General features: G+C 44.1%; 1 protein-coding gene across 8 annotated transcripts in view; it reads left to right on the top strand.

The window, feature by feature from the left end:
- The window catches only part of LOC129400000 (glutamic acid-rich protein-like), a 62,162-nt gene extending 48,678 nt beyond the window's left edge, over positions 1 to 13,484 (top strand). For all 8 annotated transcript variants that reach the window (XM_055122154.1, XM_055122156.1, XM_055122155.1 and 5 more), the window contains 3 exons: positions 10,893 to 12,180; positions 12,515 to 12,608; positions 13,179 to 13,484. In XM_055122154.1, the coding sequence (XP_054978129.1) occupies positions 10,926 to 12,180; positions 12,515 to 12,608; positions 13,179 to 13,254 (1,425 nt within the window). In that variant the 5' untranslated portion in view covers positions 10,893 to 10,925 and the 3' untranslated portion in view covers positions 13,255 to 13,484. The remainder of the gene's footprint in view (positions 1 to 10,892; positions 12,181 to 12,514; positions 12,609 to 13,178) is intronic.
- Positions 13,485 to 22,704: the final 9,220 nt, after the last annotated feature.

The raw sequence follows: 22,704 nt of genomic DNA, 5'->3' as shown, positions 1-22,704 counted from the left end.
CGAGGGGGCTGCTCCAGAGTCGCGGGCTCCAGCCCATCGTGGTCACCCTCAGTCTGCTTGAATCTCGACCACGGGTGCCCAGTTACGCCTTGCGGGGCTCTATCGCAGAAGATCTGAGATTCTGCTCAGCGGGGGGTGCACATATTCAGAAATGCCGTGTGGGCCACGTACGGAGTCCGAGACCACGTTGAGGAGAGGATACATGGAGCAAGACTTGTCTGGGGTCTCTGCTCAATCTGGGGTCTCTTCCCCCTGGGCATGGTCGGGGCCGCTTTTTTTGTGTCTCACCTCTGCTTCTTCTCTTTTTCTTTCCTTTCCTACTTTCATTTCTTTTCCTTTTTTTCCCCTTTTCGTTACTTTTCATCCGGTTTCATTTCACCACACCAATCTACCTCTTACTGGAGGCTCTGTGCCCAGGGAACACTTCTGGCGATCTCAGGAGACCATTTGTCGGGCTGGCGATAGAATTCATTCGGACATGCAAGGCAGTGCCCCACCCACTGTACTCTCTCACCTCCTCTTTTATTTTGATTTTTCTTAACTGTCCCTCTTCTTAAATGTCCCTCTTTCCGGCTGTATATACTGGGTCACTCCCTGTGAAGTTGAGTACCTTATTGTGCCCTGTGAAATACAGGGTTCCTGTATGCTCCTCTATGCTTTCTATTTAAGATATTTCTTTTATATTTATCTTGCACGTCTATGAATTGGTTTATGTCAGTCTTAAATTTTTTAATGCATTTTTCATTATGGCTATGGGCCTCTCATTTAATATTGTTTAAGTAAGTATGAGGATATGTGCATTATTTAAGCATTTCTCAGTTTGTTTTTTGACTCCTTTTAAAATTACATTCAATCTGTTCTGGAAATCTGTCTACTGGGAGTAATGTTTACTATTTGTTTTCACCAACCCTCCCTCTTCTTTTGCTTTGTTTTTTTTGGCTCAAACAAGCTGTTATCAGTGTTTATTCTGGACTCTGCTCAGGAATCTTTCGTGGTAGAAATCAGCTGTTACATGTGGTGCCTGAGAAGAAGCGTATGTCAAACCATGCAAAACAAGTGTTACTGCTATATTATCTCTCCAGCCTTACCTTTTCCTATTTTTACTGAAGTAACATGGTTTTGAAAATACCGTGTATATTTTAGGGGCATGATAGTCATACCTCCTCAAAATGTACACCGTGTCTCCACAAAAGTACCATTTCCTCTCCCCTTCAATCCAATGGAACTCAACATCCTTGATTACCTTCCCTCTACGTGTTTGGGTAATCTCAGTTATGAGGTCAGAACTTGACATTTGCCAACTTTGAGTATGATGCTAGCTGCAGACTGTTCATGTTTGGATTCTCTTATGTAGAAATATCTTTTCAGGGCCCGGAGCGATAGCACAGCGGGTAGGGCGTTTGCCTTGCATGCGGCCGACCCGGGTTCGATCCCCGGCATCCCATATGGTCCCCCAAGCACTGCCAGGAGTAATTCCTGAGTGCAAAACCAGGAGTAACCCCTGAGCATCGCTGGTTGTGACCCAAAAAGAAAAAAAAAAGAAATATCTTTTCAGTGTTCCCAATATTGTATTGCTATTATTTTTTTAAAGTCTATTCTTGTCAATAATAATATTCTATCATTATTGGGTGGATTCTCACACATTGCTCTTTTTTCACCAGGTGACATGCATGTAGCTCAGGTTGGGCAATATCTGCTGTGTGTGTATAGATTCAGGGGTCCATTTAGGGGTGTCTCTAAAAAGCTGGACTTCTCTCCAGCTCCCCCTCTATCTGTCAGCATTCCCAGTAGACTCCCTAAAGAGCGGGCTTCGAGAATGTTTCTTTGGTGAGGGCACACATTTATGGGTGTTCTTTGAGTATCCTGCAGTCGGGTACCCCTCCCGCTCCCTGCGTTTCATACAAATCCGTGTATTTGTGTCCTGTGATTTGCCCCGCCTTCTCGTAAGGCCTTCCATTTCCTCTGAGCCACCACGTTCCCTCCTCTGAAGAAAAGAGAGGCTTCGTGGCCCCCTGAAGCCAATTGCCGCAATTCATTTGCTCTAGACTATGGAGGCACCGGAGTTGTCCCTTGGGGTTCCTACGGCCTGCTGCCTGCTCTGCAGGATCCAGCTGGCTAGAACCTGATGGTGGGACTGGGGCTGGCAGCAAGCCAGCTCTTTAGACGGCGAGGGGGCGTGGCCTTGTGGATATCCCCCCTCCCCCCCCACGCACACTACCCGCTGAGATTTCCCACCAAGTTTCATGCACTGCCTTCTGGGACTCTGTCTATAGCCTCGAGGCATGTCTAGCGCCTTCTACAGCCACTGAGCCTCAGACTAGCGCTGCCGCGACCCCGGGCACATCTGAGCTCCTCGAGTAGGTAGGTCATGGGCTTTAGCGCCAGGGAAAAGGACCGAGCAACTTGGGGTGGTGGCTCTGTGGAGGGCTTTCAAGGATTCTGGGCTCAGCGTCAGGATTTGAGGTGCGAGTTGTGCTAAGAAGGAGTCCCTTTGTGGGGCGCCGCCCCTGTTCCTGAATGGGGAAGGCGGTTGGACGGCTTCCTCGGGTCGCTTCCTGGCCCTGGGCAGATTCTTTAAGGGTTGTGGGCCCTTCTGGTTGCCCCGCACCCCAAACTCTCAGTCTGGAAGGTGGCTGGTGTCAGCCTGAGAATGCCCACCATCAGCCTGTGGTCACTCCGTGCGTGTGCGGGTGGCTTAGGGCGCTAGGCTTCAGGGCAACGGGGGAAGGAGGCTCCTCCAGAGTCGCGGGCTCCAGCCCATCTTGATCGCCCTCAGTCTGGTTGTGCCTCTCCCACTCGTGCCCAGTTATTTCGTGGAGGGGCTGTCTCGGGAGATCTTAGAGTCTGCTCTGCGGGTGTCCACCTACTCAGGGCAATACTCTGAGGAGAGGATTCAGGGTGCAAGCCCTCTCCGGTCCTCCGCCATCTTTGGGATCTCTTCCCCTTGGGCCCAGCCTGGCCCGCTTCCTTTATTTGTCTCCCCTATGTTTTTTTTTCTCTTTTCCTTTCCTTTCCTGGTTTCTTGTTCTTTTCACTATGTTTCTTTTCTTTTTGTTTTGTTTCTTTTCCTTTCATTTTGCCAGGCCATCTGCATCTCAGTCCAGGCTCTGTGCTCCAGGAACATTCCTGGAGGGCTCAGGAGACCATATGCCTTGTCGGCGTTAGAATACATCAGGCATGCACCCATTGTATCACTCTCAGCCCCAGTTTCTTTGTCCTCTTTCTCTTTTCTTCTTTCAGTTTTTCTTACCACAACTGACACTAATCCCGGCTTTATTGTCTGTGTCACTCTCTGAAGATCTGGGGACCTTACTGTGCCAAGATGGTATATGCAGTTCCCACATGCTCCTCTATGCTTTTTATTTAGGACAACTTCATTTATATAAGGTTTTTGTCATTCACTTTTTTAATTTTTATTAATCTTTTTTTGATTCACCGTGAGGTACTGTAACAAAGCTTTCATGTTTGAGTTTCGATCATACAGTCATCCAACACCCATCCCCTCACCAGTGCACATTATCCACCACGAAAATCCCCAGTCTCTTCCCCCATCCCCCCATTCCACATCTCCTCCTGCCTGTATGGCACAATACTCTCTTGAGTTGATTTTAATAAGTCTTAAAATCTTTTGAGTGCATTTTGTATTATGACTATGTATCTCTAATTTAATATTGTTTAAGTATACAAATATCCAGGACTAAACATTTCAAGGGGTACAAATTCACATCTCCTCATAATGTTTGATATAACACCATGTCCCCACCATTGTACCGTTAACATCCCCTTCAGTCCAGTGAAACCATACCCTTGATTTGGTTTCCTCAGTTATGAGTCAGAACTTGCCAATTTCCATCTGTGAGCGTTATGCTAGTTATAGACTGTTTATGTTTGGATTCTCTTTTTTTTTGCTTTTTGGGTCACACCCGGCAATGCACAGGGGTTACTCCTGGCTCTGCACTCAGGAATTACTCCTGGAGGTGCTCAGGGGACCATATGGGATGCTGGGAATCGAACCCGGGTCGGCCACATGCAAGGCAAACGCCCTACCCTCTGTGCTATTGCTCCAGCCCCCCTGGATTCTCTTATTTAGATATATCTTGTAACTATTCCCAAATACTGTGAAAATTTTTAAGGAAGAAAAAAATGCCTAATCTTGTCAAATGCTCTCTCATTCCAGGTGGACTCCAGCGCGTATCTTTGGGTCCACCAGGTCTAAGATGGATGGTACTGAGAATCCTGTGGTGCCAGAGGTCAATCCTTGGTTCCTAGGTCTCTGTTCATGCCAGGCTTGTGCTTTAACCTTTTGAGTTTTCTCCCTGGCCCTCAAATGATACCTTATCATCTAGTCATATGATCATGTGATTTTTATCTTTGTGTTAATGTGAAAATTGCATTTATTATTTTTCTTATATTGAACCATCTTTTACACCTCTGGGATTAATTCAGTTTGGTCATGATGAGCTTTTCAATGTATTGTTGAATTGAGTTCATGTATATTTTTTGTGGGAATATTTTAAAATTGTATTTATGTTCACTCTTGACTTTGGCTCTATAGTTTTCTCTTTGCTTCTAATATCTGCCTTACTCTTGTCTAATTTTGGTATAACTGTCATTGGCCTAATTCAGTGTATTTGGATTCCCTTTTATAGTTTTTGGGTATTTTGAATAAATTAGGCAATAGGTCATCTTTTAAGGTTCAGAAGAAATTCCTTGTGAAAACAGCTCATCTAGGACTTTGGTGTTTGAAGTGGTTTTGGGTGATTTTAATTTTCTCCTTTACAACTGATACCTGATTTTTCCTGATTCATGCTGGGGAAATTGTATGATTCTAAGAATTGAGACAATTTTTTCTAGGGTCCACAACTTAGTGATGTAAAGTTTGTACTAGGACTGCTTCCTTTGATTTTTATTTCTTTTTATTCTTTATTCCTATATGCTCCTTTTTACTTTTTTATTGAATCACTGTGAGATAGACACTTACAAAGCTGTTCATGATTAGATCAGCTTTTAAAATGTCATTTTAATGCCATTTTTGTTCTCTATCCCTCCATGTATATTTTACTTTTTATTGAATCACTGTGAGATAGACCTTTACAAAGCTGTTCACGATTAGACCACCTCATTTTAAATGACATTTATTAGAGTTTCTGCTATTCTTATTGTGCATAGCTAACAATTTTCAGGGTTTGGAATTTGGAGAAATGTTTTCAATTCTTCAACAATGGAGTAGGAGAGATAGCACAGGAATTAAGTCATTAAATTTACATGCTGCCTACCCATTTTTTATCCTGGCACGGCATGTGAACTGGACCAAGAACAACCCCAGGACACCCATTGAATAGTAGCCTCTGAAGCCGAATTGTGGTGGCCAGCCTACCCCCAAATCTTCCACAATAAAATATTATGTTACTTGTTTTGGGTTTCGCCAGTGATGCTGGTGGCCCCCAGGACTACACATGGTGGTGCAAGGGAACCCTGGGGACTGGGAATCAAAACAGGGATTCCTTATGCCACACATGCATGGAATCCTTTTGGTTGTCTCCCCAGGCCTAAAGGTTAAATCAATTACCCTCCCGTACTTCTCTTCTTTTATATATATTTGAGGATATCTATTTGTTCTGTAGGCATATGCTGTTAAAGTATATTGCTTATGCTTATTATGGTGTAACAAACAGGTTGTTTGATAGGTAGTTTTCATAAAGATGTTTTATTCCTTTTTTTTTTTTGCACTACCAGGGATTGCATCTTAGTTCTCAAATAGGATGCTTGTGTTCTACCCATGAGACACTTCCCCAGTAGTGATGATTCAGTTTTGATTATTTTATTATTCTATTATCTTTTGTTTTATTGGGGTGCAAACCCACCATTCCTGGCTCAATACTCGGCTCATTCATGGTAAAGCTTTAGGGCCCCTGCAGTGCCAGGTTTCACATCTAGGACTCCTGCATGCAAAGCATGAACTCCAGAGCGTTGAGCTATATTTCCTGTTTTATGATGCCAGGTTTTGACTTGTTTTTGTTTTTTGGCTGGGCAGACCCAGCTGTACTCAGCACTTAGTCTTGCCTTGCTCAGCAGTTCAGCTAAGTGGAGACAAGGGCCTTACTCTGCTATCTCTCTGGTCCCAGTATGTTTTGGAGAGGGGTGTTACCCCCCAAATTTTTAACTGTCTTTTTTTAAAGTTTAATTTTTTCCTTTAATTTTAAAACCTTTTTTTGAGATTTGGTGATTTACAGAGCTGTTAATGTTTTCTTATGCACATAATTCCACCCCTCAGCCATCACTAAGTTTATAATGAACTTCGACCTGTTTAGCCATCATTTCTATGCTCTTTTTGTTCACTCACCTACTCAGGGTCTCGGTGGCTTAGAGAGCAGAAAGAAAGTGCACACAAGAGTCTTCGAAGGCAGGACGCATGGCATACAGCCACCATCACTGCCACACTGACGCAGCTGAGTCACACGTCAAAGAATCTCCTTGAACTCACTCATTGAGGTGTGGGAGGGGTCCTCTTCTGCCTTCCTTGATCACCCGGTACTGCTTGGTGACCAGCATGAAAACCACTCCTCCTGGAGGTGTGGTGCCGGTGGATACGGAGTCCGCCTGGTATCGGCTTCTGTGATCATGAATGGCAGGTGGTGCGTCCGCTTGCAGGCTCGGATTCCGAGATGCACAAGGATGAGACCAGAGGCTCGTAGCCCCAGCTCACAAGCACCTGCTCTGTATTCGCAATCTCTGGGTTGCGGGTAGGGTCCCTAGAAACCTCCAAGGTTTTGCGGCGCCCCCCTCTGGCTGTCTGCCATTCCCAAAGCCTCCACCTAGAGCGCGCTTCTAGAAAGAATGCTGTTTGTGCGCATTGCAGCTTCACGTTTGTGGGTGTTCTGTGCATACCCTGTAGTCACGCAGCCACACTCTCCCCTCGTGGGACCTACTTCACTTCCTCTAGGCGTCTCACCCGTGCTTGGCTGCATTATTGCCGAACGTCCATACTCCCCCCTGAGAAAAGGAAATTTGTCCTGTGACTGGCTGAGGTTGAATCAGTCACCTCAGCTACCTAGGCTCGGTAGCTACACCTCGGAGTTCAACCGAGTCCCGCTGCCTGCGGTGCGCCATCAAGCTCGCAGGGACTTGCGGGGAATGTGGGGGCTGGGCAGGGCACGGAGCCGGTTCTTCAGACAGCGTGTGGGGGCGTGGTCTCGTGGACACCTGGGCCCTGATGGGGCTTTCTCGAGGCGGAGGCGGCTCAGTATGCTGCCTTCTGGAACACTGAGTCATATCCCCACAGTGGGTGGATAGCCCCTTCCACCACTGCTGTGCCTCAGATTTGCGCTGCAAGAAGTGAGTCACAAGTGTAATCCTTGAGGGTAGGTTGATGGCTTCGGCGCTGGAAAGACGATGGGGTGCCCAGGAATGCTGGCTCTAAACCTGCAGAGGGCTGTAGAGCTCCGGGGCTCAAGGATTCGGCATGGGGGCACTGTTGAGGGGAAGGGGAAAGGCTCTTCTTGGACTCCACACTTTTGCTGCTGGAAGCAGGGGTCAGGTTGGGGGGAGGGGACTTCCTCAGGTCTGTCACTGGGCTGTGGTGCTTTGGGGTCAGTGACTCCCCTCAGATTGATTCCATGTCCCTGCACCTAGTTAGGAAGGAGGCTTTCTTTGTGTGTGTGGGGGGGGCAGGGGGCTTGGCCTCAGGAATCCAGCCATCGGGGCCCTTTCCTGGTGACTTTGCCACAGGCTTCTCACCTTCCATTAATTTAACACAGGAGTATCAGCTTTGTGGGGAGCTCTACCGCTCCCCTGGGAGAATAAATCTGGCAGAAACAGGAGAAGATTTATAACCTTCAATGCTCAGCCGGTTCCATCAGAAGACAGAAATCAGTTTCAGGTTGCAGAATCCTTGCACTTGTTCAGTGCTGCTTGCTCTGCTTATAAAATGAAAGGGTTTAGTTTGGATCTATTACACCACATCTCCATAACAAGGGAATGGGACCATTACATGGCAGGAGGGACAGTTTCAGAAGTGTTAAAGTTCTTGATATGGGAGTTTAATCTGGATTATTCAGATAGAACCTAATCAAGAAGCCCTATTGATAGACAAAAGAGGATTTGACTACAGGGAAGTCAATGAGATGACTTAAGCCAAGACTAGAGAAGTAGCCACCAGAAGCCACAAATGGTAGCGGCCACCAGAAGCTGAAAGAGGCCTCTGGTATTTTAAAGCATTAAGAATCTATATTTATAATAGTGATAATAGTAGTTCAGGAGTGTGGTATTTTGGCATATCGAATACGCCACGGAGAGCTTGTCAGGCTCTGCCGTGCGGGCGGGATACTCTCGGTAGCCTGCCGGCTTCTCCAAGAGGGACGAAGGTATTGAACCCGATCAGCCTTGTGCAAGGCAAACCCCCTACCCGCTGTGCTAGCACTCCAGTCCATAACTTTATACTTAACACCCCTCTTCCTCAATCCTTTTACAACCATAGCCTTCTTTGACCCTGTTTCATTTCTCTGTCCCCCTGTCCTATTGGTTTTCCCCTTTAGTCTCATGGTGTGACACCCCATTTCTGCAGTTTTCTTCTGTGGTCTCCTTGGAATGTCCTGGATGCTCCTGAGGTTCTTGCCCCTGATTGAGGAATGCTGTTCTAAACGAGTGAACTATTCTATGCTTTTCCTCCTCCCTCTGACTCCCTTTGCTCAACATAATACCATCCAGTCCTATCCACGTTGCAGTGAACTACAAGATTTTCATCTCTTATTATAGCTGAGCAGTACTTCACTGTGTCTATACACAATTTCTGTGTTCACTTATCTATCTGGGAACACTTGAGGTGTTTTGCCACCTTGCCAATAGTGACTTGTACTACTATTAACAGGAGTGCAGATATCTGTTAGAATTTTTATCCATTTTATGAAATTTTTCCTCTTTTCTCTCAGTTTTAAAAATAGCAGGCACTGGGGCCAGAGCGATAGCACAGCGGGTAGGGCGTTTGCCTTGCACGCAGCCGACCCGGGTTCGATCCCCGGCATCCCATATGGTCCCCCAAGCACCGCCAGGAGTAATTCCTGAGTGCAAAGCCAGAAGTAACCCCTGAACATCGCTGGGTGTGACCCAAAAAGCAAAAAAAAATAGCAGGCACCTCTATCTGGAGATGGAGATGTTTTCTCCTCAACATACTCTCATCCCCACATAATCCCATGCAGTGTTCAAGCAGTAATACTGACGCTCACTGCAGTAGCTCTCGCCTTCCTGCCTCAACACCACAACTTGCTCCTGAGGTTCACTTTCAAACAGAAATTCTGACATGCTGTCTTCAGTGAGTGTTTCAATTCCAGACACCTAAATCCAACACACTCTACCAGACACTCAAATGGCAGATATTTCAGTTCAGCTGACTGCCTGTTTAAACTTCTGACTTACCCCTGCAAAAGTACTCTCCTCCTAGTTCTCCACATCTCACTTCATCACTCATCCCTGAGGTGTGAAATACATAGAGCTGAAACAACCCACTATCCAAACATGTGAGAGCATGGGGGTGGAGATAGCCCAGTAGTAGGAGTCTGCAAACAACCATAGTGTAAACACAGCCACTATGACCTGATTCCAGCTACCCTTGTAAGATTTCTGAAACAGAAACAGGAAATTTCACTGCACAGAACTCTTATGAGCACTTGCCTCACACCTGCACAGCCCTGGTACCATAAGATGCTCAATAATTCATACCAAACACTTCCTGTCACTCAGAATTTCCTCTACCGGTATTTAATGCTATCTTCTAATCCCATAGTTAGGCCAGGACTTTGATAAACTATATCAAATCTGCCTCCTGTGATTATTCCCTGTCCTCAAAGATATGCTACCATCATCTCTCAGCAAGCTATTTACAATAGCTTCTAGTATGAAAATTATTCTCCAGTCTTAATTTCCTGGCTCTTCATCTTCTTATTTTCTAATCTACTGTCTACCCTACTGTGAGCAATCATGTAGATAGGTAATCAGTCATACTATGTTTTATCCATCCTGCAGATCTCTCATCATCTCTCCTAGTCACTCACAACAAAATCTGTACTCCCAGTATAGTCCCTAAACTCTGAACCATCAGATCCTGCTATACTGGCCTCGCAGGTGTCCTCTTTGTCTCTCTTCCTTGCTCCTTCTTACCTAGAGTCCATTCCCCTGTCAAACCACAGCCTGCATATCTTCTGCAATTGCACAGGACGTGCTCTTTTTGCACCTCTCGGCTATGCTCAAATGTACCTCAGAAGATCCTGCCCAACCACAAGGCCCACAGGGATCCCTCCTGGTCCCTGTCTCATCTTTGCTCACTTCTTCCCTGACTGAAATTAAATCTGTGATTTCATATGCTGACTGATCACTTGCTGTCTCCCCAAGGGAATATAAACTCCAATGATGTGGGGATTATTCTGCCAGGCCTGGCAAGGTCCCCGGCACAGAGGAGCTTGAATAAATGAAGTAGAGGTACCAGACTTGCAGGGAAATAAAATCTGCTTCTCTATGACTGAAAACAGGATGAGGATCATCATACACTGACAGGGACTTTTGGTGATTCACTGTGAATCTGACAGTGTGACATCCAGTGAGACTTTCCTCCGCTTCTCTACTTGTATAGGGCATGAAGACAACATTAAATCATAGTGACAGAGCTTTGTGAATGTTTTCTTGTTGCTTGTTTTGTCCAGCCACATTTGCTTGAATTCAAGAGAAAAGGAGTGGCTCATTGTGTGATACTGTGTTCACCTAGTGGTGGGAAGTGATATTTGCACATAACTCCTGCTTTTTGGTAGAAATAATTTCTTCAGCACTGAAGAGCACTGCCACCTACCTGTGGACTTGGTACAATTAACTTAGTTAACCGATCAATCTTGTCATTTGATTTGCAGTTGATTCGACCGTGAAACTTCATAGGAGGGAAAATGGATAGTGGCACAGATCCACCTGAGAGTGATTCACTTGAATATGGTGAACCTAAACATAAGTATATGAAGGGAGATGATGGTTCACCCAAAGAAGTGTATGTTCCTGTTGACGAGAAACCCAAAGAAGTCATAGTTCCTATTCAAAATGAGCCCGAAGAAGTCAGTGCTCCCATTGAAGAAAAACCCGAAGAAGTCAGTGCTCCCATTGACGAAAAACCCGAAGAAGTAAGTGCTCCTATGGAAGATGTGCCTGAAGAAGCCAATGCTCCTGTTGAAGATAAGCCTGAAGAAGCCAATGCTCCTATTGAAAATGAGCCCAAAGAAGCCGATGCTCCTATTGAAAATGAGCCCAAAGAAGCCAATGCTCCTATTGAAAATGAGCCCGAAGAAGCCAATGCTCCTATTGAAAATGAGGCCGAAGAAGCCAATGCTCCTATTGAAAATGAGCCCGAAGAAGCCAATGCTCCTATTGAAAATGAGCCCGAAGAAGCCAATGCTCCTATTGAAAATGAGCCCGAAGAAGCTCTTATTGAACTGGAATCCGACGAAGATGATTCTCCTATTGAAGTGGAATCTGGAGAAGACGATACTCCTGTTGAAGAGGAATCAGAAGGAAATGATGCTTCTACTGAAAAGGAATCCGAAGAAGATGGTGTTCGTACTGAAGAGGAAACCGAAGAGGATGATACTCCTACTGAAGCGGAACTCGAAGAAGATGATGGTCCTACTGAAGAGGAATCCAATGAAGACAATACTACTATTGAAGAGGAATCTGAAGAAGATGATACTTCTTCTGAAGAGGAAACTGAAAAAGATGATGATGATGATAATGATGATGATGATGATGATGATGATGATGATGATGATGATGATGAAGAGGGATCCGATGATGATGATACTCCTGCTGAGGAGGAATCCAACGAAGATGATACTACCGTTGAAGAGGAACCCAAGGAGGAGCACGAGTTGATTGAAATCCAAGATGATGAGCCAATTGAAATCCAAGATGATGAACCAATAGTCATACAGGATGATGAGCCCATTGTAATCAAGGATGATGATAATGAAAGCCCAAACTGCAGTGCAGCTGAAGTGGAGGCGAGTTCAAGCAGCACTTACAGTGAATCAGAGGATAGAGCTCAGGCTTCTCATGCAGCGAAAAATGACCCAGCAACATTTGCTAACATGTCGCATAAAATTAACTGCTGCATCAGATTCCAGTTAATCCGAGAAGTTCGGCGATTTGGGAAAAGTAAGTAGTGAAACAATGTCTCTCTCCTGCTCCCTTTAGAACTTCAAGCCTGTCCTTGATCTCATTTTTAGTTGAATTCAGGCTCAGTGTCATGTAGGATGTTTTCTCTTTCATTTGTCTGAAGTTCCTAATAGACCTGTTCAAATGTTTTCTTTGTCTTGGTTTGTGTATGCAAAATATTTCTCATTTAGATACGTGAAAATTCTGTGATTTTAGCACTCAATCACTTGTAACATCCTATCCATGAAGCATGTTAGCTGTGGTGGTAGATGAACTGAGATGGCGTTCCTTCCCATATTTATATTTAATAAATACTTTTTCTTTGTATCTTCAGTCTACGATCGAATCTTTAGTCTGCTTGAAGATGTGCGTGGACCTCTCTCAGTCAAAAAGAAGTTTGTCCTTCTTACCATCAGAGAGGCCAGAAAGTAAGTACAAAGGAAAAGTCTTTGTTTTATTTTAAAGCATAATGGCCCAATACAGGAGGGAGTCTGTTTATGGAAGTTACAGTGTGTGTGTTGCTTTTCTGAAGCCTCAAACCATGGTTTACCATCATATATCGACTCCAGCGACTTATGTGTAGCCATATATGCAAGTCTAAGTCCTTTTTTGGTCACACCCGGCAATGCTCAGGGCTTATTCCTGTCTCTATACTCAGGGATCATTCATAGTGGGCTTGGGGGACCATATGGGGTGCCAGGGATCAAACCGGGTCAACTGTGTGAAAGACAAATACCCTATCTACTGTACTTTCACTCTGACCCCCAAATCTAAATCCCTTTTGAAGATCCAATGAGCCTTCCATTCTCACCAGACTTTGGGGGTGATTTTGAGCCCTCAGTTCGCATTCTGAGTACTTAGCGCATGAGTGCTTTTGCTATTCACATTGGATGATAAGGCTTAATTTTTTATCAACTGTGTGCAGTACATATCATGGATACATTAGTTAGTCCTCAGTCTTTAATCTTCAGACTAATTAAAGGCGTCTTTTTTTTCAGATTAAAGAAGATCTTCTTGGTTAAACAACTTGAGATATACCTTGAAGATATGATTGCCTACCACCGCAAGAAATGAAATACGAAGAAACAAGTAATTGTGCCATAGCATAAAGTAGTAGTAAACTGGCACATCTCTCAGCTTTAATATGTAGTGATATTTTCCTGAAGCTTTCTTGTATGCTTTGTTTAAACAAGTTGCCTTCCTATAGCTTAAAAAATCAGTAGAGCTCCTTTATGTTACAGTTCTCAACTAATGGAAGTTTGGCTCAATTATTAAAGTGTGGTTCATTAATAAAATTTGGTTAATGCTTTAAAACTACCTGTGAAACTGTTGTTTCCATACTGGAGGTGGATATGTTACTTAACTCATCGAGGTAATTAATGTTAGAGGTACGTTATTTAACTCATCAAAATAATTAATGTTAGAGACAGATTCAACATAAAGTATCATGGTTGTGGCTGGTATTTCCTTTTATTTTATATGACTAGTCATTTTTAATCCTTTATTCCAGAAAAAGTAAACCTCAGCTGCTCATCTTTCCTGGCATGGCATGATGACTCAAAAGTTTTGGGACACTAAATCTCCTGCCTAAATTGGAATGCTGGAAGCTTCTGAAATTTTAACAAAAATTAAGAATCTTCCTAGATGTAGTAGGCACACTGTTTTAGTTTCTTGGGTAGTATAAACTTAAATTTTTGTTGATTTTCACATAATTGCCTGCAGTGTAGAACACCCTTATTTGACTCTTGATTGGGATTGGTGAAGAAACCAAAGCAGCAGGTGGTATTATCCATTCCCTTTCAAAAGAATAACATGGAAAACTAACGAATGTACCTTAGCATAATAAAGGGCATATAGAGAATATGCTGTCCGAACCCATGTGCTGCTTGTGCCCACGTGGCCAAGCACATGCGGTGCCTGAGCACGTGTGTCGCCCGCATCTCCCCTCTTGAGATGTGTACTTTCATGCTTTCGTGTCCAGTGCTAAGATGTGTGTAGAGATTCCTCCACCCTTGGAGAAGCCCGCATTCTCTCTTGAATGCGTTATTCTTACTATTCTCTCTCCCATTTATCCCTTCCTCCTTCCCTCAGAAACCTCTAAATAAAATGTTTACTTCAAAAAAAATAAAGGGCATATATATGTGCGTATTATAGAAACCCACATATCATATCCTCCAAACTGGTGAAAACTGAAAGCTTTTCCACAAATAAGAACATAGCGATTGATACCCACTCTTATCACTACTGTTCAATTTAGTTTGGAAGCTCTGTGCATATCAGTTAGGGAAGAACATATGGGATACAAACTTGAAAATGAGAAGTACATGCAATATATATGAGAAGTACATCATCATCATCATTATCCCATTGATCGTCGAGTTGCTCGAGCGGTCTCAGTAACCTCTCCATTCGTTCTATCCCTGAGATTTTGGAAGCCTCTCTCTACTCGGCCTTCCCAATGATGCCGCATTGGAGGCTCTTTCAGGGTCAGGGGAATGAGACCCAGCTTGTTACTGGCTTTGGCATATGAATACACCATGGGAAGCTTGTGAGGCTCTCCCATGTGGGCAGGAAACTCTCAGTAGCTTGCCAGTTTCTCCCAGAGGGCGAAGTAGGTTATAAGATATCGCGCGGTCGCTTCTGGGAGCTTGCTTTTAAGTCTCTGGATGTTGGCTATTGATGGGATTACACACACCTGGGTTCCTCTGCCCGCACCTTCATGCGTGAGGCTAGTCCGAATGTGTGGAGAGGGGCCTTGAGCATGGCTGTGGCTAGATTCCGGAGGTCTTCGGCCGCCGGGAGCTCTGCTCGGGGCGGGGAGGGAAGCTGGAGCCCATCCCCTCTGAGGGGCCCCGGGAAAGACAGGTAGGCGCGTGGGCAAGATACTGCAGAGAAGTACATATGAGATATAAATTTGAAAATAAGAAATCTCCATATTCTCAATATGACATGAACAGATACATAGAAAAACCCTAAAAATTCCAAAAAGATGACTAGAGATTATAAATGAACACAATGAAATGGTAGAATCCAAGATTAATATATAAATACTATTGCATTTCCATGTAAAAAATGACTTCGAGGAAAGACAAATTAATAAAATGATACCATTTACAATGTCATCTAAAAGGATATCGAAGAGCACACTTAACAAAGGAGTTATGCCCCCTACCCACATTGCGAAGACTATTAAATAGTAGACAAAGAGAAATGAACAGTACTCTCTATTCACTGCCTTCAAGAATTAATATTGTTAAATTTTCCACATTACCTAAAGAAATTTATAAAATTATTTAATACAGTCTTTCTCAAAATACCTTAGGTTAAAACAACATAAAATGTGGAGAAACCAAAACACCATAAATTATTACCAAGTATCACTGTATCACTGTCATCCCGTTGTTCATCCATTTACTCGAGCGGGCACCAGTAACGTCTCTATTACACTCAGCCCTGAGATTTTAGCATATTTAAGGATTTGTCTTTCTCAATGATTGGAGGCTCTTTCAGGGTCAGGGGAATGAGACCTATTGAGATAAATTATCTCAAGGTAATAAAAATTACCATGAGAGAGAAAAAAATGGAGGTTCACATATCCTGACTTCAAATGATAATACAAAGTCACAACAATTAAAACGTATTGAAACAAAAGCAGGCATACAAAATAATCAAGAACAATACACTTAGGATAGGTGATAGGTGATAGACTTTTAGATCTCAAATAAGAGATGTAATTTGGGGGCTGGAGCAATAGCACAGCGGGTAGGGCGTTTGTCTTGCATGCGGCAGACCCGGGTTCAATTCCCAGCGTCCCATATGGTCCCCAGAGCACCGTCAGGAGTAATTACTGAGTGCATGAGCCAGGAGTAACCCCTGTGCATCGCCAGGTGTGACCCAAAACCCCTCAAAAAAGATGTAACTTGTCCTTAGACAAGTTAAGCAAGTAAGATTAAACAGGCTATATCAAATTTTAAGGGATTTTTTGCTGTTAATTCCTAAGATGCCCATCAGAGGTGCTAGAACAAACCGGCTCACTCTCATTTTATTAATTTTATGTACTTTTGAAATTTGAATGGGATCACTTTTGAATTTAGGTAATATTGGTTTGGATCTTTGAAGATGATTTTCAGGAGTGTCTTTTCACACGTCTTTGAAAGTAACTCATCAGCAAACACTCACTACCAAATCACTTTCCTAACAAATTCCAACTTACCTCCACTACCTATCATGAGAATAGTGTTCATATCTCCCAGCAAAAAATATGCAGCCTCATGAGAACAGTATTTGTCTTTGATGCTGAAATGAGTGCTTATACTTAAATTTCTAGTATATATTAAGTGAATTTGCATGCCCTTCCCTTCATTTCCTTTCCCTTCCCTTCCATTTGTTAATGTTATTGCTATGTACTCACACATACTTGGAGGTGCTCACATATTCATCGTTGAAGTGCCATGGAATTATCATGGCATGAGATAGTCCCTGGGATCAAACTAGTAGCCTCAAACTTGTTCCTAGGACCAAACTAGTGGTCTCGAACTTGTCCCTGGGATCAAACTAGTGGCCTGAGACTTGAAAGGCAGATGTTCTGTCATTAAACCACAAATATATTTTTTAAACCACAAATATATTTTAATCCTCACAATCCAGGAAGCAGATGCTCTATCTATCTCCGTTGAGAGGAAGCAAGAGACCCAAAGAGCTTAAATGGATAATTCCAGGTCATGAGCTAAGGTGGGCAACAATCTCAGATCCATGTCTGTCTTAAACCCCAAATTCTTTACACTCAGAGCTACCTCCACACTCCATAAATTTTTATTCACCTGGTTCACTGCTCCCCCTTAGGTTCTTGTTTGTCACATAAACCCAGAGCCAGAATATTTTTTCTACCCACTCTCTCTGCCTGTCATGAGCTCCTGCTAGAGAGGACTAAATTTCCTTATTTCCTAGCCTCAACTAACCCCTGACCCATAGGGCAGTTCTGCTCCTTGTGTGTTTTGCACAGGAGACCAATGACCACCAATTCAACTTCTTTCTGCCTGCAAGTTTGCAGTATTTCTAGGTATTGGCCTTGCTTGCACCCCCTCCCCCAGGCGAACGCAGTAAGCAAGGATAATATGCCAGGTTTGCTCTGCCTTGCTTGCTTTCTGCTACCCCAGCACAGTATTTCCTCTGAGGTTGTAGTTTCCATGAAAAACAGCTAAGGACATGCAGCAATTAGATTCTTCTAGCCCCAAGGTCGTCTACTAGTGAGCAGCTGGGCCCACCCTCACTTGGTATCCTTCATTGCCTGCCCACTCTTGGAAAGCCAGGAAGCAGGTACAGCTCCCAGCAGGGAATTACATTCCTTCCTAAGAGGAAAGCCCCTTGATCAGTACGTGAATCCCTGCTACATCAAGAGACCACAGGCTAAGGCTCTGCGCCTTGGAAGATACTTAGAATTTCTGTACATGGAAACTAACAGGAGGATGGATGGCCACTCCTGGAAATCTGAACCCACAACTACTATGCTTCCTCTGGGGCTGGGGGCAATTCTGAAACCTAGTTGCATCAGGCAGTGGACCGTCTGCTTGAAGCTAAGCGTACACATCTCAAGGGAGGAAATTCCTCCAAATGAGGATCAACCTACACCTTGGAGGTTTTTTCCATTTCAACCCATCTCCAAGGTGAGGTTTAATTATGGGGTAGCTATCTGGACTTTATTTTCGTATTTCAGTTATATTGTAATTTTCCCTTTTTCACTGGTGTTCTGTGTTTTGCAATATTGTTGACACCTATATTATCCCAACACTGCAACCTCCAGCAAAGTGCCCACTTTCCTCCACCAATGTATGAATGGCCCCCAGGCCCCTCATAAACTCAATTTTACTTTTCTCCTCAAATGTATGATTCACAGGAAATCCTGTGAATAAAGTGATCATAAAACACTGAGGGGCAAAACCACACTTCTTCCCTTCCCATATTGCTCATCCATACATTTCTGGATGCCCACTGGGTCCATCCAATGCACATAACCAGAATGCTGGATCCCACCAGTTTCCCTAGGTGCATGGAGCAGAAATGATGCACCTCTCTACTTGTGAGGAAACTCAGGTGAAAGTACAGGGGCACAAGTAATCTGGCATGTTGGGGGATAAAGCTCTCAGTGCTCGAGGACAGTCAGCCAACAGGACACTGTCTTGGAATCTGTTACTCCTCTTAGAGTCCAGGTGAAGGTGCGGAATCAACATGAATGCGAATATACTCACCCTTGGTCACTTGCAAACTTCTTCCATGGGATCAAAACAACTTCGACAGAGGTATCTCTGCTCCAGAGATCAAAAGGCAGAGTCCCCGGGGAAAGAAGAAATAGTACAGTGGTGAAGGTGTTTGCCTTACAAGCGGGCATGCTGGGTTAGACACCCTGAGAATATGGTCCCCTGAACAACACCAGGAGTGATATCTGAACACAGAATGAGGAATAAGTCCTGAGCACAGCCAGATGTGGCCCAAAATTCCCCTCCCACAATTAAAAAATCAGTCTCAACGAGTTTGCCCACAGATTTGCACAGGTTCCTTTTGGATCTTTTATTTACTTAAAGCTGATTTTTTTCTAAAGTTATGTATGTAGTTGATGCAATATTTGGTCCCAGAATCATAACTAAGGATTCTGTGAAACAGTTTAGAAAATATAAAATTTGTTTTGGTTTTGTTGTTTTGGGGCCATGCCTGATAGCAGTGCTCAGGGCTTACTCCTTGACCCCTGCTCAGAGATCACTCCTAGAGGTGCATGGGAAAGCATATGTGGTTCTGTTCTAGGGATACAGAGTCTGCTGTGCGCAAAACAAGTGCCTTTGCTCTTGCGGTATTTCTCTGCCATTTTAAGCTTTTCTTATGACTGCCTAATATTCCAGACACAAATACTATGGAGTGAGGAACAGTTGACAAAACTTTTCTTCCAAAGCAAAAAGCAGACATGGTTCTACTGAGCAGCGGAGCTGGTAAGATGATCAGACCAACTTGACTCCCAGTGACTTGCCATGATGCTTGATCATGGAATTCCTAAAAATGAAAGAGACGAGTAGCAGGCAGTGAGAACCTTCATACGGCAACAGGAGAAAACACGCAGATGTGTGTGGATGAAAAGAACCCCAGACAGCTGAAGGAGGTCTTGACACAGTCACAGAGTTGACCATACCCTAATCGTGGCCCCCTCTACTGTCCTCTCAGTAACTGGCCTGGGGCAGCCATGGAAAAGCACAGCTTAGGAGCAATAGTTGATCAGAGCAAACATCCCACTTACTATAATTATGGGGTTTTGCCCTCAAAACAATGAAGGGAAATAAATACCATTTACAAGCACATTTAATGTCCACTAACGTGGACCACATGCTTCTTGCCTTCAATTGCAATCCTATATTTAAAGATCTCCTTGTGGCAATGATAACCAGACACCTACCAGAAAGCTAATGTTGATTACTGTACATGGGGCCAACCAAGTTGACACATGGGCAAGTAGTATCTTGCCACGTAGTACCCATTCTCATCCCCACATTCATACTTATTCTCTGTACAGAGACAGTGACAAAGTCATAAGTCTGCTGGAACATGATGCATCCCTCTAACCTACCACCAAGAAACACCCTACCTTATTCGAAACAGAGCACAAAGTCCAACATTTCCCATAGGTCTTTCTCAACCTGCTAGCTGATTCACACCCTACTCTAATATCCTGGATCTCAAATACTGAAAATTGAAGTGTACTTAGTCAAACCTCATTCACTAGCAGCTAAGCATATGAGAGGATCAAACTACTCAGTTGCTACGTATGAAAATATATTTATATTGAAATAAATCCACTACACTCAGAATGATTACCCTTTGATTCTGCATACGGTTCCATGTTCTCTTCTTCCACTACCCATTGCAAATTCTCTTTCCCTCCGCACATATTTTCCCATTCCTTGTTCCTATCCGCGTTGGGTGACCCAAACCATGTTCATGAAGTTAAAAGTTACGGGTGTCTTGAATGTATTTGGTTGCTGTAGTTTCCACTGACTTTAATCAGAGAATGTGGAAGGTTTGAGAGGTACCCTCCAGGCTCTCCTGTTCCCCCACACAAGCTCTTCCTTACTCCCTTTATGGCTAATGGTGCTGGACTCCAATCCCAGACTTGACTCATTAGAGATCCAACCGTAGGGATAAGAAGTACTCAAGAGGAAGATAACTTGCCTTGCATGGGGACTGGCTTCAATTCCCAGCACTGTGCACCCCCCAGAACTGATTGGAGTGGACCCACAACAATATAAAGTGAAAAGTCACGTCTTCAGGAAGGACTCATCTACACTGATAAGTGGTTTTGTGAGTCTATGATTCTCAGTCATGAGACTTTCACCTCATTATTCAAATGGAAATGATCATACAAGACTCTACTGGAGCACAACCAGAGGTCACCATACTTTGCACAAAGTGACCCAAACCCTTGGTTGTGACTCCTGCTACAATCTTCTCTCTATTCTTTGGAAGAATCCTGAGTGATCCCCACACCTTTGCTCTCTGTGCTATTCCCACCATGATACTCAGGACAGAAGTGTTTTCGCAAGTGTCACTAAGATGAAGAATCAGCTGACAATTATATTTCATGGTTTGGGGGCCACAGAAAGAGGTGCACAGGGCTTACTTACTCTTGGCTCTCTCCTCAGGATCACCCCAGTAGTACTCAGAGATTGAACCGGGGTCTGCCACATGCAAAGCAAGCAACTTACAGTAGTATTTCGTCGGCCCATCCCTTTACCTGATAGCCGGATTCCTGGAACACCCCCCCCCAGCTTCCTCTCTAAGCTCTTTTTTCTGGATGGAGGCCTGATAGGATGCACTGGTTGTGAAGCAGAACGTGCTTGGTCCTGGCTGGCTGAACATAGAAGGGAAGGAGGTTGCAGGGGCCTCTGGACGGGAGGGTAAGTCCTAGATAATGGGCAGAAGAAATCAAGGAGCTCAGTCCCACCCCACTTGGCAGTTGATTGGAATCACCCAGCCTTCACAGAGAGTCGGAAGCACTTTTTCACCCTGGAGCTTCCAGGGGAGAACACAGAGTGGCTAAAATCCTGTATTCAGACTTCTAATTCTTGATGCTAAGGGTCAAGTCAAAACCTTCCAGAGTTCTGAGCAGCAGGATTATGAGATAGTAAGTAGCAAATAGAGCAGATAGGTGTTCTTGAAACCACTGGGTTTGAGTAATTTATTTTAAGCTACCTATTTTGTGCACATTGTCACACAAAATGAAAATGAATTATTCTCTGAATATACCCCCTCGTTCTTATTAAATTTCACTAAAACAGTTGGATGCAGAAGCAGTGCCTGAAGTCTGCATCACAGGTCATTCTTCATAACACACAAACAGCCACATGCATTTATTTTCTTCCAGGAAAAAAAGGGAAACAGTATAATGCACCATCTGTTCCATGGGGTGCACAGCGGAATTCAATGGACCTATGAATGTGCAGGTGTGGATTGGTGGATAAAGGGCCTATGAAAACTCACTCCTACATAAAAGTAATGAGATCACTGCAAATGCTGTCAAAAATCACCGTTTTAAGAATACTGAAATTAACAAAAAAATTGTTATAACTTGAAAAGTGTTTATTCCATCAAACATAATGGTCCCAGATCACAGTACAGTGAGTTTCAGTTGGAAGCAGTGACTTGAAACAACTTATTATAAAACCTGTTGAACCAAAGGCAAGAATTGAGTTCCCACTGCACATCTTTTTATCACAACACCCCCCAAATTCTAATTGCGCGACCAACTCTATACTCGATCCCATTGTGGCACCTCTGAGAAATGCCAAAGGACCTCAGAGCACTCTTTAGGATGTAGACATTTGATTGTGTGTGTGGATGGGGGGTGGGGTGCGGATAAGGGACGGTCAAATAAGGAGTGAATATTCTCACTCCATACAGCCAGGAACTCCTGCGGTGGATTTATTCAGCTGGGGGCAGAAGCAATCGTAAGTACAATTGAGTGATTAGGGCACTTGCCTTGCACCAAGTCAACCTGGATTCAATCCCACAACACCACATAAAAGCCCACCCTGAGCCCACCAGTCATAATGCCCGAGCGCAGAGCCTGAGCACCACTGGCTCCCAAACAAACTTGTTTATCTCACCAATTTTAGGAGAGAACAGCTTAGAGTAAGGCGATTTGAGGACTTGCAGTAGGAACAATGAGCCTTGAGGATGTTTCAAATCGCCGCATCCCTGACTCGTCAGGCTTCTCCTTTGCAGCCAAGGGAGTAATCAGAACCCCGGTGGGGGTCGCCTATAAAAGAAACTAACTAAACTTCCTCCTTCTCACCGTTCTTGCCGCACTTCCTTAGTGTTAGTAACTACCAGCTAATGAGGTTAGAGTACCAGGAACTCTAAGCACCAGCGACCTGCCAGCTAGTGGAGGGAGCAGAGCAGACTGGCCCTTCGCAGCCAGCACTTTCCGAGCGATTGTCACTCTTTGCCCCGCTTGCAGGCTCCTCCGAAAGCACCCTTCTCTGGGCT

The sequence above is a fragment of the Sorex araneus genome, chromosome X (genome assembly GCF_027595985.1).
Source record: "Sorex araneus isolate mSorAra2 chromosome X, mSorAra2.pri, whole genome shotgun sequence".
NCBI lineage: Eukaryota > Metazoa > Chordata > Mammalia > Eulipotyphla > Soricidae > Sorex > Sorex araneus.
Note: the sequence above shows the minus strand (reverse complement) of the source record. Positions and strands in the feature narration are given on the sequence as shown.